The following is a 14,912-nucleotide window of genomic DNA, read 5'->3' as shown; positions in this document are numbered from 1 at the left end:
TAATCTGGTTTAGAAGTTTTGGTTCTAAAGTGAAGAGGGCTCCTGCCAGGAGATACAACAAACAGTCCACTGAACTATAAACTCAGACTGTCCCCTGGCCACTTTGGGCTTCTGATTCCCTTAAACCAACAGTCTAAGAAAGGAGTAACAGTGTGATTGACCCAGATTACCAAAGAGGAATTGGATTGTTTCTTCACAATGGAGGTAAGTAAGCAAGATTATGTCTGGAGTGCAGGAGATCCTTTAGGGCGTCTCTTGGTGCTACTATGTCCTGTGATTAAAGTCAATGGGAAACCACAACAACCACATCCAGGCAGGCTGACAAAGGTCACAGACCCTTCAGGAATGAAGGTATGGGTCACTCCTCCAGGAAAGGAGCCAAGACTTGCTGAGGTGCTTGCTGAGGGTGGAGGAAATACAGAATGGGTAGTAGAGGAAGGTAGTTATACATACCAGCTAAGGCCACATGACCAGTTGCAGAAATAAGGTTTATAATTGAATGTTTCTGTCATATTTTGTTAAGAAGGTGTTATGTTTTCTTATTTCTTTTTCCTATAGTGTATCCTGTAGTAGAGGATAATTATGTTCTCAGTTGAGATATTATCAGTGCTTAATCATATTTGACATGCTACAAGAATATCCTTCAAAAAACATTGTCACCTTTTCTCTTTCTTTTCTTTTCTTTCTTTTCTTTTCTTCTTTTCTTTTCCTTTTCTTCTCTTCTCTTCTCTTCTCTTCTCTTCTCTTCTCTTCTCTTCTCTTCTCTTCTCTTCTCTTCTCTTCTCTTCTCTTTTCTTTTCTTTTCTTTTCTGGTTTTTCGAGACAGGGTTTCTCTGTGTAGCTTTGCACCTTTCCTGGCCCTCACTCTGTAGCCCAGGCTGGCCTCGAACTCACAGAGATCCTGGCGTGTGCCGCCGCCACCCAGCTTTTTTTTTTTTTTTTTTTTTTTTTAGATATTGTCACCTTTTCTAAAATATATAATATGTTTGATTGTAAGTGTGATAGTATATCATGTAATTATTGCCCGGTTATTGTAACTCAAGCATACATAGTAAGGAGATGTGACTGTGTATCAGGTTGACAAGGGGTAGGCTTGTGTTAGTTCTTGATTTTCAGCTTGATTATATTTGGAATTAACCAAAAACCCAAGCAGCTAGGCACACCTGTGAGGGTTTTTTTTAGTTAATTGGATCATTTGAGATAGGAAGACCCATTTTAAATTCAGATCACTTGAATTTGGAAGACCCACCTTAACCCTTGGCTGCACCTGTGGCGGCCTATACAAAGACATGAAAAGGTATTGTTTTTACCTTCTTGTCCTCATTCTCACCGGCAAGTTCATGTCTTGCTGCTGAGGCATTCCTTCACTGGCATTAGAGTCTCCTTCAGGATTCTGATGCATACTGAGGATCACCTGAGACATTGAGCATCATGGACTGAACAACTACTGGACAGACAGCCACTGTTGGGCTAGCTGGGCCACAACCTGTAAGTTGCTGTAGTAAACCCCCTTTATCAGTTCTGTTCCTCTAGAGAACGAACCATGACTAATAACAGTATCTTTTTTCATGGACTTTAAAAAGTGTGCATCAAATTTTTTACTTTAAGTTTTTGAGTAAACAATACATATGATCCATAAATCAAAACAACATAAAAAGGTATCCAATATAAAGCATTAAGTGTTCCCATTGCCTCCATCCCCCTGCCTTTGTAATCACTTGTATTAGTTCCTGATCTTTAATTCCAGAGCTTCTTTATTCTTTATGTAAAAAGTACATGCATGATTCCCTTCTTGAATATACTTTTATATAGAGTTCTCAAGCTGTAGACACTCTTCTGGGCCTTGGTGGGTTGTGTTGGTTTTTTTTTTTTTTAAAGTGTGTGTGTGTGTGTGTGTGTGTGTGTGTGTGTGTGTGTGTGTGTGTGTGTTAACTTAAAGACAGTTCTCTTCTTCCTCTACTATGTGAGCTTTTGGGACCAAGCTCAGGTTTCTAGCCTTGGTGGCAAGCCGTCTTATTGTCACCATAGTATACAATAATGTTTTGTGACTTGATTTTTTTATCTTGTCAAAACTGTTCTAGATTTCTGTCCTTATGAAGTCTTCAGTTTTACCTAAGAAATATACATTTAAAGTTAAATTGAAAAATAAAATCCATAAGCTGTTAGCAGTTCCATACTCCCTCCTCCCTCCGTCCCTCCCTCCCTCCCTCTGTCCCTTCTGTTTTAAAATTGATGACAATTTTATTTCTTATGCATAAAAAGTTGATGGAAAGCAATTAACTAGCTCTATTAAAGAAGACAGCATTTTAATTGAAAAGCGTAGTAACTATACTTAATATACCATATTCTAAAATACAGCTTGAATACATCTAGCATGCTGTTTAATTTCAGTACAGTGGAATTAGGACCAAGTATATATATGTTTCATGTATCACGGCTGGATTATAATTTGTCACAATCATCGTTTCTTGTGCAAAACCTAATCTTGTGCAGGAAGAGAAGTGAAAAGATTGGTCAACATGACACTGTATTGCCAGTTCACATCTGCATTAATAGTATCTTTCTTACATGGATTGAATGCATTTTAGCATCATCTAGAACTGTGATCATGTATCGGAAAGCAAACTTTAGCATCTGATTTATAGCTCCTGGCTCATATTCTGTAATTTCCATTTCCTCCAGGAGTTGTGCATCATCTGCATCTATCGGCATGCTCTTGGGAGAAGCCATCTTGTCAGACTCTAAGATAGAAAGTAATCAGGCTTCTCGAACTAAATCATCTGCATTAATATACTTAGTTCTGTTCTTTGTTTGTTTGTGGTTTTTGTTTTTTGTTTTTTGTTTCTCGCGATATGGTTTCTCTGTGTAGCTTTGCATCTTTCCTGGAACTCACTCTGTAGCCCAGGCTGGCCTTGAACTCACAGAGATCCACTTGCCTCTGCCTCCCAAGTGCTGGGATTAAAGGTGTGCGCCACCACCGCCCGGCATTAGTTCTGTTCTTGATGCAAGTTCTTTCCATAGTGTGGGTTTTCCAACCCATCATGTACCATTGAGCAGTCTTCTCTCACATGGCTAAAGTATGTTTGTTTCTTTGTCATATTAGTTAAAGGATAAAATGACTATTTAATAATGTGGGGTGACAACCCAACACAGCTGAGGAAAAGATCCACAGCATAACTGGCTTTCTCTTAGATTTCTAACCCTTTGGGGTTCCATAGACAAGACCTGCCCTTCCCCTCACGTGGTGTCACCTTTGGGCACAGTCCTCAGACTTGCACGACAGGCTTGGGGTAGTTCTTCCTTGAACTGAGTGTCCTTGACTGGAGCAGGACTGTTTCAGAAACAATCAGTTCTTCTGGTTATGAACAGCATGGCAGCCTCTGCTGAGGACCCTTTGCCAGCCTTTGATTGGGTTCATCCAGTGCCTCTTCAAGACTGCTGGAACTCCTGCTCACCTCTGGAATGGCACTCGCCAACTCATGGAAAGCCCTGTGGTTCCTACTCAAGTGGCTTATAAGAAGCTGCTGAGGGCTGGAGAGATGGCTCAGCGGTTAAGAGCACTGGCTGTTCTTCCTGAGGTCCTGAGTTCAATTCCCAGCAACCACATGGTGGCTCACAACCATCCATAATGAGATCTGGTGCCCTCTTCTGGCCTGTAAGCATGCATGTAGGCAGAACACTGTAGACATAATAAATAAATAAATCTTTAAAAAAAAAAAAAAAAGAAGCTGCTGAAAAAGCCCTGGATTAGTATCATGTGGGGGAAAATGGTCTCCTGTCACTCAATGAGGACACAGAGCTTCCTATTCAGCCTCTGTAGCCTCTGCATAGCTAGGAATAGCAAAAACAGGACTGTTGTAGTGCATAACCTCATGCTGTTGTAATGTACTCAAAAGAGGTCTTGGATGTGGATCTTTGTGCTTTTGGAAATGTATCTCGGCAGCATCTAGTATTCATGTTGCAGGTCCTATGATGACCCTTATATGCTCATATTTGACAGGCAACATCCGAGACAGGTTGATTAATCCTCCTGTCATAATTCTGATAATTTTGGATGAGGAGCCCCTTGGGAAGTTGGCTCTTAAGTTCAGCTAACGCAGTGGTTAACGTACGAAGACAATGGCTCTACTTGCTTATATCTTACCACAAGGATTGTACCGTTGCTTTAAGTGAGTCAAGCCTGTGGGCAATTGAGGAGAGTCGTTGGTTGACCACATCAGCCTGGGTGACTGAGTATGTGCACATAGACTGACTTGGTATCTTTAGCATGGTGATGACGGGAGATTCCTGAGGTGTGTGATTTGAGGTGCATTGTCTCACCTGACTGCAGTGTTGTCTCCAAGAGTGTTGCGCGTGGAGTTGAACATGAGAACTCAGTTTGCCTATGAAGAGGTCCTCTGTGATGTGTGCCCCTCCAGTGGAAGGGGATAGAGACATCCTCTGTTGGAGGGAGGACTGGACAAAGCACTGGGAACTCTTTACATCCTCTTCCTGGAGAGTTGTTGTCCTCAGAAGAAATCCCAAGACGAGGTCCCCAAAGGACAGTCTGGGTGTCTTGATGAGGACCTTTTTCTCTGCCAGTTAAAGAATTAAAGGGCAGGAAACATCAAGTGCAGCAGATGGCAGTGGAAAAATCTCTTAACACTGCAAACATCAGCAGACAGACTCGGCAGGTGTAGAAAGGTGTTTACTGGGGTGAGGAACACGCATGCAGCAGACAAACAAAGAAAAGGCCATTGCAAAGCAGTCAGGGCCTTGGGATGCTGAAAAATTCAAATTCCAAACTTCTGTTGAGCAGAGGTTAATCGACATGAAGGGAAGGAACTTTAGGAGGCTAACTATTTAAAGCAGACAGCAGTCGATTCTTCTGGATGTCACAGTCGTCCATGCAGCTGTCAATTTCACAGCAGTTTCCTTTGTATTAGTAATGCCAATAGGTAAAAAGGATCTCAGTCACTTCAACAACAGAACCATTCAATTCCGTAGAGATGCCATTAGTTAAAAGGTCTATTAAATTCAATAAAGAATTAAATAGATATACCAAAGATCTTTATGATCTTTATGAAGAAAAATCTAGAATTTTATTTTGTTAAGTATATCAATAAAAAAAAAAAAACTAAAAAGAAAGCTTAGCTATCCATACCCAGCTTATGCTATGAACAGGTTTTTATTTTATTATTATAATTTGTCCAACATTAGTATTTAGGATCAACTTTTTTTATTTAAATTTAAAATTATTTTTAACATAGTTTATTTTGTTCATATTCCTTCTGTAACTCCTCCATCCTACCCACCTACTACCTCGTATTTGTGCATGTTCTGTTGTCCCCTTCCATAAAACAAAAACAGGTCTAAATAAACAACCATTAAGGCAAAGGATACCAAAACAAAACACACACACACAAATATGGAATCAGTTATTTGTTGGCCAGATGCTCGTGGGCATGGGGCCTGCCCTGGAGTGTGGTTGATGTACTCAGTGACACTCCCTCCATTGGGGAGTTTTGTGTCTGCTCCCCCGCTGTGCTGGGGTTTTTGTGTGGTTTGAACTCTTGCAGATCTTATGTGTGTTGCCAGTCTCTGAGTTCTTATGTATGTTGTCTTGTGTCTGGAAGACACTTTCCTTAGAGTTATCTACCACCTCTCACTCTTAAAATCTTTCAGCTTCCACTTCAGTTCCTCAAGCATTGAGGGGAAGGGTTTGATGAGGAGAGCTCATTTGGGTGCCCCAGAGTCTCTCACCCTCTGCACGTTGTCCAGTTGTGAGTCTCTGTTAAGTCCCCCCTACTGCAAGGGAAGCTTCTCTGATAAGGGCTGAGGGATGCACTGATCTATGAGTATGCCATTAGTATGCCTTTACGAGTATTTTGTTACTTTGTTCTTTCAGCAGAATAATGGTAGTAAGTTTTCCTCTAGAACCTATGAGCTATAGCCTCAGGGTTTTGGCCACCTTAACAATGTCAGATATGGGTTCAGTTTCATGGAGTGGACCTTAAATCCAGTTAAAAAATGGTTAGTTACTATCAAAACATTTGTGCCACTATTACACCAGTTACATCTTGCAAGCATGATAATGTGTTAAGCTTCTTTTTATTATTGTATTGGTTCCCATAGAAGTTACTTTATTTTTTTCATTGTGTATATATTTTTGTCTCTGTGTGGGTTTGTGCACTTGTGTGCTGGTGCTCTTGAGGTCAGAAGTGTATTGGGTCCCCTGGAGATGGAGTAATAGAAGGTTATGAGCGTTTGGACATGGGGTGCTGGACCCAAACTAGGTAAAGCAAGCTGCTCTCTTAACTACGGAGCCATCTCTCCACTCCCTACTGAAACATACAAGTTTTATAAATATCGACGTTTTCATGTTTCAAAAGTCAAAAAAGAAGCTGTATACAGAAGCTTGAACAAATATGGAATAATATTTCTTGTGCAATATTATTTTAAAGTGTGTTGCATTTTCCTTACTGATTTTGTTAACAGTTCAAAGATGTGTTTGGTTAAATAAAATTAACCTGTGAGCAGGAGGCTGAGTCAGCAAGTAGCTGACAGGAAGTGGTAGGGAGGAACCAGGTGTAGCAAGGGTTTTTAAGGGGACTGAGAGAAGGACGCTGGGTTATTTGGAAGACACCAACAATGGGAGAAGGTTAGTTACTTGCTATTCAGCCTCTCCGAGAGAGCAGAATTCCGCTTCAACCTTTGAATTGTGAGTTCTTTAGAGGGATAGAGATCTAGATAAAGTTTCCCTTAGTAGCTTTGAAAGAGACAGTGCCTGCGGGAACAGAATCCCCTGTGGCCCTTCAGCCAAGCTGCTGCGGTAGCAGGAGAGTTGCGATCTCTGGTTAGGACAGTTGTTGCTTAAGGGGCAGCCACTGTAAATGAGAGTAAAATCAGTTAACAACATTTCTACTGGTAGAGGAAAGTGACACCCTAATTTTTCAATTGAAGAGAATGTCTTTGTGGCCTTTACTTGTTAGCTCTAAGAAGATGCCTAATATTAGATTCAGGTGATTGTGAAACTTTATAAAGTAGTTACCTAAAAGTATTAATTCATAAAAGTAAAGGATGATTTTTATTAAAAATAGACAGCAGAACCCAAAACAGTGGGTCAAGACTACATGAGAAGGTTCTAAACAGAGAACTGGCAGGAATACAGTTCGGTTTCATTTAAAAAAAAATAAAGCAGAGCAAATCGACCTTAAGTTTATTAAAGATACTACTTTACATGACCTAGACTCTAGATTTGTTCCTTATACTGTGGAAGATTTCAATTATTGAGTTTCTCATCAAACATTTTTATGTAGATTGGGATTCCAAAAAGAAAATTCCAGTTTGATGACTTGTGATCTTCCTGGCCTGCCTTCTGAATGCTGAATTACAGGCAAACACCCTACATTTGGGTTCAATTTGACTTTTTAAAGGGACATTTCAGGACAGCAATTTCAAATAATAAGTTAAATAATTCCAGGTCTTGGCACTGAGTCCCTTTCAGATCCCACTTCTATCTCTACGTTGTAAAGTTCAGAAGGGCAGAGCTAAGGATCCATGCTCAGTCTGCCTTGAGGAGTAAGTGGTCTTCACAACTGTGTGAGTTTTGCTCGGCGTTTGGTTTTTACCTGTGTAGATGATTATGTACTTCTGGGTTTGTCAGAAACTGAAGAATATCTTTTCAAATTTTAGTGAGTCAAATTGATTTTAAAAACTCTCAAGTAGCTATAGCTAATAAAATGTATGCTTTTCTGTATGAAAAATTTCTGAATTTAAATTATTTATTGTTGATTTTAGATGCTGTCATTATTTGTATATAGTCTTTGTGGAAATGGAAGAGTATAAAATGTATAAATGTGTTTTGTTTTGTTTTTTTTAATGCATAGCTCCACCAAGTATGTTAGTGAAGGATGAATATGTTCATGACTTTGAGGGGCAGCCATCCTTACCCACTGAAGGACATTCAATTCAAACCATCCAACATCCACCAAGTAATCGTGCATCAACGGAGACATACAGCGCCCCAGCTCTGTTAGCCCCATCTGAGTCTAATGCTACCAGTACCACCAACTTCCCCAACATTCCTGTGGCTTCCACAAGTGAGTTATGCAGTCCAATGTAGTCGTAAGTTTTCCTAACTATTGAATATTTACGTGTAGTCACTTGGAGAAACCTCAAATAAGTAAAAATTGAAGCTGTTGTGGTCTTTCTGGTGCTGGGTATGGTACCGGGGCCAGGTGCATACTAGGTGAACTCTCACTTCTGAGCCATACCACTCAGCCTGTAGGAGAAAAGATGTTAAATTGGTATTTGAGTTCATTGTGGAGAAAATGGTGTTTGTAATTTCTTTAAAGTTTCCTATGTTGATAGGCAGTCAAATGTTATGACTGATTATAATCTCAAATTGAAGTATGTTATTTACTATTACATGCATAAGTAAGAAAATTCTTGTATTTTTCAGATAGATTTTAAAGACATATTTAAGTAGTTAACAAGTAATTTTTTAATTATCATATGTGTGAGTGTGTAATTGTATGTGTGCGCACATGTGGGCGTGGTGTGTTTGTTGAGGTCAGAGGACAGCTTTGTGCAGTCATTTCTCTCCTTCCATCTTTACATGGGTTCTAGGTATCAAACTCAGGTTACTTCCCCTATTGAGTAAGCCATCTCACTGGCCCAGCACACAGCCTTGAACCAAGATGTTTTTAAAAGTTTGTGCAATTGAAACCTTTCTTTTTTTTATTTTTGGTTTTTCGAAACAGGGTTTCTCCGTGTAGTTTTGGTGCCTGTCCTGGATCTCACTCTGTACACCAGGCTGGCCTTGAACTCACAGAGATCCGCCTGGCTCTGCCTCCTGAGTGCTGGGATTAAAGGGTGTGTCACTGCTGCCCTGTGAAGCCTTCTTTTAGTCCATTATTTTGTCTGAGAGGGTAACTTTATAGTAGTTTTCTCAATTTCCTGTTGTGACTACTAGGAAAAAGGGCTTTTAAACAGACTTTAGTATTTATTTTAATACTCATTTAAAATACTAATAACTTTAAATATTACTGCCCCAGGTAGGCATCAAGTATTTTAACCAGTTTCAATATAAAGCTAACACATCTTTGAAAAGGATTCTTGTGGTAAAGACTTTCCTACCATGTCATAGGAGGTTCTCAGTCTGTGTTCTGTTCTGTTTTCTTCCTTCTTCCTGTCTCTGTTTCTTGGTCATATCAATGGAAACTAGGATCTCTCCTGTGTTAGGTGAACCCCCCAGCCCAGGCTCAGCTTTTCTGGGAGCCTAATAAAGAAAGTGTGATCGGGTTTTGTTTGTATTGTATTGTTCAAAAGTTGAACAGCTTCCTGCTTTGCATAGTAGAGTAATTTTTTTGTTTAATTAAAAAAACAAACGAAAAGGAATGTGAGTGTGTGATGGGTGTGTGCTGTGGTATAATGCAGAAGTCAGGACAGCTGCTGGTGTTGGTCCTTCCTGTCCAGCTTGTTGGTCAGTCTGGCTGTTTGCAGCTGCGTACGGCGTATGCCGGGCTAGCTGGCTGGTGGGCTCGGGGCTCTTGTCTCTACCTCCATCTCATAGGAGGAGTTACAGGGTCACACTGTTGTGTCTGTCCAGCTTTATGTGGGTTCAGGGGATAGAATTGAGCTCTGTGTGTTTGCAGGGCAAGTGCTTTACCCACTGAGACATCTTCCTAGCCCCTAATTATTACTCTTATTTTTAAATTTAAATGTTACAGAGCATGTGAATATTATTAATTCATTTTACTAAGAGCATTGTTTTTAAACCTATATTGTCAAGAGATTGTTGACTGATAAAGATTGATATTTGTCACTACCTAACAATGTAGTTTCTGTTAGTATCAGTTTAAACTCAACATTAAAATTTGGGATAAATAGGAGATTTATGTCTGAAATTTTTTTGCTTCCACCCCTGACCCTTCCTCTAGTGCTGGGTATCCAAGCCAGTATGTCATCCATGATAGGCAAGCACTTTGCACTGAACTGTGTGCCTGGCCCCTGTAATTGTTTTCAGAATTTCTCATTAGTCCATTTTACCACTTGAAAGCAGTCTTTTTCAGTGGTCATAATCTTAGCACAGATAATTTGTGTACATTTGACAGAGATGTGTATGTATATAGATTTTGGGGGTGGGGTTGAGACAAGATTTCACTCCATAAACCAGGCTGGCTTTGGCCCTGATTTCCTTGTTTGAGCCTCTGAAATGCTGGGATTACATGTGTGCAGCCTGACACCTACCTTGCATCTCTGGCTTCCCGTCTTTTTATTTGCTCCTTTGGAGTATGGTTGACAGAAATGATGGAAATGGAAAGTAAAATAGATACTCCACTTAGATGTAGATTACTGCTGGGCCCAGGCACGCATTTTGGTTTTACATTCTCTGGAGAGTGAGCTTTGTTCAGTGATTTCCAAAGTGACTTCATTTTGACTTTTTCCTCCCCTCCCTGCAGGAAGAGTGTGCTTGAAGGCCAGAAAAAGATGTGAATGAAATATATCCAATTCTGTCTTAATACTTGTTAAAGTAGATTTTTATAATTGAAATATAAATACTGTAGCTTTTAGAACTTGCGGTGAAATGTTTCCGTATTTCTAAAAAGATATATTGATAGAGTTAAAGGAATGAAAACAAATTAGATTAAAATAGAGGAATGGGAAGGCTATTTTACATGAACTGGTTTTACATTGTTAACATCTTAGACTCTTGAGTCTGTGGTGGTAATTCTCAGTGTGATGAGTTTGCAGTGGTTTTGCAGGTCCTAGTTTTAAGGAATTGTGCTATGTAGGGAGGAGAAATGTTCTTTGTTTTTGTTTTTGTTGAGACAAGAGTCTTATAGCCCAGCTGGCCTTGAGTTCCTCTTGCTTAGGCTTCTTCCTGCTCCGATTGTAGCCATACCGCTGTGCCTGGCAAATCCCTTCTCTTGTGGAGATTGTGGTGACTTAGTTTCTTTATCTATCTGATTGCCTTCCATTTATGAGAAAAGAAAAGCAGTGTCAGTGACAAATAACAGCAAATGGGAGAAACATGACCTAATGCTTGCTTTAAGAAATAGCCTTTTCCACTGACAAAATAAAACCTATAAGTGGCAGATAATAAAACATAATGGAATATATTTTGAGCAGAATTGGAGCCAAAGGAAACCATTTTCTTGGCATATTACAGAGGGGGCAACTGAACTGATTTAATGCAAATCTGGGCATACAGTGACATTCTTGACATGATTTTGAGTTTTTAAAAAGGACATGAAAAGTTTCAAAATTGATAAACAGTTTCTTGTTTTACCAAATGCTGCTTTGGTTGGCAGTGAAGGTTGTTTTGTTTGACATGAACTTTCCCACCTTTGCCATCCTCTTCCATTGACAACCCTTGCCTCCTGTGTTTGTTGTTGTTGACCGCCATTGTCCTGCCTTACCAGCACCAATCTGTTGGTCCAGAGTGATCTGGGTGAAGTGCCTGGGGGTCAAACTGGTGCTTCTAAAGCTGTTGTGAAGCCTAGACCTGTAGAGTGTTTCTTAGCATTTGAAGAGGTCTGTGAAGAAATAGGCCACTAATGTTAGAAAACATTTTTTTTTTAAAATTTCATTTCATGTGCATTGGTGTTTTACCTGTATGTATGTATGCCTGTGTGAGGGCATCAGATTCCCTGAAACTGGAGTACAGATGGTTGTGAGCTGCCATGTGGGTGATGGGAATCAAACCCGGGTCCTCTGGAAGAGCAGCCAGTGCTCTTACCCACTGAGCTACTCTCCAGCTCCTGGAAAACATTTCTCAAGAAAGGACATTTTGGATAATTTCCTTTATAAATGCTTTTAGCTTTTTTATTTGATAGGCAATGGGTGAGTTCCACTTTTGGCCCACCTTTATAATTGTGGATTACCAGACATAATTAGACCATCATTTTTGTATAAAAGCATAAAATTGCATCTATACGTGTGCCATGTTAATGTCTTCTTGTTTCTCTAGGTCAGCCGGCCAGTATTCTGGCAGGCAGCCATAGTGAAGGACTGTTGCAGATAGCTTCAGGGCCTCAGCCAGGACAGCAGCAGAATGGATTTACTGGTCAGCCAGCTACTTACCATCATAGTATGTACACGCTTTTTAACATCTTAAGTAGTTGAGAAAAACCAGGCAGCCTTTCTAAAAGCAAATTAATGCATATGGGCCTTAATTTTTAGACAGCACTACCACCTGGACTGGAAGTAGGACCGCACCATACACACCTAATTTGCCTCACCACCAAAACGGCCATCTTCAGCACCACCCGCCTATGCCGCCCCATCCTGGACATTACTGTAAGCTCTCGTTTTCATTGTAAGCAGGGCCTTTTTCTTTTCTAGCCAGGACTTTGATTTCTGTTTTCATAATAAATGGTTTTGCATCTTTTATTCATCTTACAATTTAATTTCATTAAATAATTAGTGCGTTTTACTTTTTCAGTATTTTTTTTTGTAAACAGTTCCTTTCAATACTTATCATACCTTTGTTCTGCACTGATGTTCACTAAGTACATTCATTTCTCTGTTGCTGATGGTTCATCAACACCACATTGATTTCCATTCCTTTGTTTGCTTTACATGTGTTTTTAGGTTTCGTGTGTTACCCACCCACAGTCGACTGAAGCCCTTGAGTAATATGATCTCAAGGTTTTCCTCACCATAGAATCAATGCAATAGATACTATAAATACTTAGGTGTTGAATCTATTAATACTCCATATAGGTGTGATTGGGAAGAGTACCCTACAGACAGTCCAGTTTCAGATAGAATAGGAACATTCTTCATTTGATTTTAAAATCATGAATATAGGGATGAAGAAAAAAAATCAGAAATACATATTTTCCATAAATACAAAATCCTTTCCTTTCATTTTAAGATTAATAGTATCAAAGATACTGGAAAAGTACAAAAGACATAAATAATAAAACTACTTACAATCTTGAGTAACCCAGACAAACTCACTCCTAGTAGTATTTCCTTCCAGTCATACAATGGGTGTGTGTGTGTTTGTGTGTGTGATAGGTATATATGGGGGAGGGCCTTGCTATATGCATATTGTTATGTATCAGTTACATTACTCTTTCCAGGTGTTCAGAGAATATGATTTCTAATGGCTACCTGGACCAGTGTGTAGGGTATTGGGTTTGCTCTATGATCACTGGTCACTTATTTAAACTTACTAAGCCTCAAGGGTTGTAATTTTATCTGCCTGTAACAACATTGTAAGAAGTGAATGTGGTAATTCTGTGAGGGATTTAGCATAATGTGTTAACAAATAAGCTTTCAATTATGAGTTATTGGTCCATTATATAAATGTCCCTAATTGAATAAATATAAGCACTTATTTTTAGAAAAGATCGGCAATTTAAGTCATTATGCATTACATTATAAATTATACTAATATGTTACATGAATAATTAATTTATAATTTGCATTAAGTATTGCATGTATAACTTTGTAAACTGATAAATAGCATTTGTCAGATATCACTTAAAAGTTAGCTATTAGTATCACAAAAAATTCAGGAAAGAAGCTTTTAAATTCTTGGACATGGCATAAACTTGATCTAAACAAGTCTTAAGGCTTATGATATTTATATTTGAAGTTTATTAAAAGTTTTGATGCTGGGGAAAACTTTTAATAAGTAAAATGGGATTTTTATTATATTTTCTTTAGGGCCAGTTCACAATGAGCTTGCATTCCAGCCTCCTATTTCCAATCATCCTGGTAAGTATATTCCAATATTGAGTCCCTATATAAAGATTTTTATTAAGATAACTGGTACATGTATGCCCATGGATTATATTACAGGGTAACTAACTTAGACAATGCAGTATCATTATGACTTAATCAGCAGTTTCAGAGTAGCTGATAGTCACACATAGACTATATTTAATTCATTTTTAACTGAAAGAAAAGTAAAAACTGTTTTAAAATCAGCAACTAAGCCGGGCGGTGGTGGCGCACGCCTTTAATCCCAGCACTCGGGAGGCAGAGCCAGGCGGATCTCTGTGAGTTCGAGGCCAGCTTGGGCTACCAAGTGAGTTCCAGGAAAGGCGCAAAACTACACAGAGAAACCCTGTCTCGAAAAACCAAAAAAAAAAAAAAAAAATCAGCAACTAAGTACAGAATTGCCAGTTTTAGCATTGAACACATAAATATGCAGCAGAATGAAACTAAGCTTAAGTAGAATAGCTTCAAACCTGCTGCTAAAAAAGCCAAGGAAGAGGTGAGTGAGGTGGCTTAGCGGGTCCAAGTGCTTGCTGCCAAGTCTGATGACCTGAGTGTGGTCTCCAGGACTCACATGTTAGCAGAGACTGACTTCCACAAGCTGTTCTCTGACCGCTACATAGATGATGTGTCACTGTGTGTGTGTGTGTCAGTGTGTGTGTGAGAGAGAGAGAGAATGAGAGAGAGAGAGAGAGAGAGAGAGAGAGACAGAGAGACAGAGAGACAGAGAGACAGAGAATGAGAGACAGTGAGTGCTAAATTTAATTAAAATGTTAGAGAAGAATCTTAAATAGATGCTAAAAACAAAAATAATTGTAAATAACTTTTATAAGAAAGGTACAGATCTGCCTAACTGAAATTTAGAAAATACTGGGTTAAATTATAGAAGCAGGAAAACAGAAAACCCTGAAAACTTGAGATGTCAGAGGACCCCTGTAACATAAACAATAGGAATGTGAGATTTTCAAATTCTGACTTTTTAACTGATTTTCTTCACCTTAGGTACACATACAGTTACAGCCAGATCTAGAGATAGTCATGTCCTTTATGTAAGACCTTGTAGTATTTATTCTCATGATTTACACATGCTTTTTTTGCATATTATTTGCAAATATGGCATCATTTTCCATAAGAGACTTTGAGCATCGACAGATTTTGGTGTCTGATGGCTCTTTTGGAACCACCATTTGTGG

The 14,912-nt window shown here is 39.2% G+C and overlaps 1 protein-coding gene across 3 annotated transcripts in view; it reads left to right on the top strand.

Annotated features, from left to right (window-relative positions):
• Positions 1–14,912, top strand: part of Smad4 (SMAD family member 4) — a 69,576-nt gene that overhangs the window by 29,760 nt on the left and 24,904 nt on the right. For 2 of the 3 annotated variants that reach the window (XM_076555473.1, XM_076555472.1), the window contains exons 5-8: positions 7,869–8,081; positions 11,957–12,076; positions 12,169–12,285; positions 13,666–13,716. In XM_076555473.1, the coding sequence (XP_076411588.1) occupies positions 7,869–8,081; positions 11,957–12,076; positions 12,169–12,285; positions 13,666–13,716 (501 nt within the window). The remainder of the gene's footprint in view (positions 1–7,868; positions 8,082–11,956; positions 12,077–12,168; positions 12,286–13,665; positions 13,717–14,912) is intronic. The other variant, XM_076555474.1, reaches the window with a different exon arrangement.

Source organism: Peromyscus maniculatus, chromosome 19 (assembly GCF_049852395.1).
Source record: "Peromyscus maniculatus bairdii isolate BWxNUB_F1_BW_parent chromosome 19, HU_Pman_BW_mat_3.1, whole genome shotgun sequence".
Lineage (NCBI taxonomy): Eukaryota > Metazoa > Chordata > Mammalia > Rodentia > Cricetidae > Peromyscus > Peromyscus maniculatus.
Note: the sequence above shows the minus strand (reverse complement) of the source record. Positions and strands in the feature narration are given on the sequence as shown.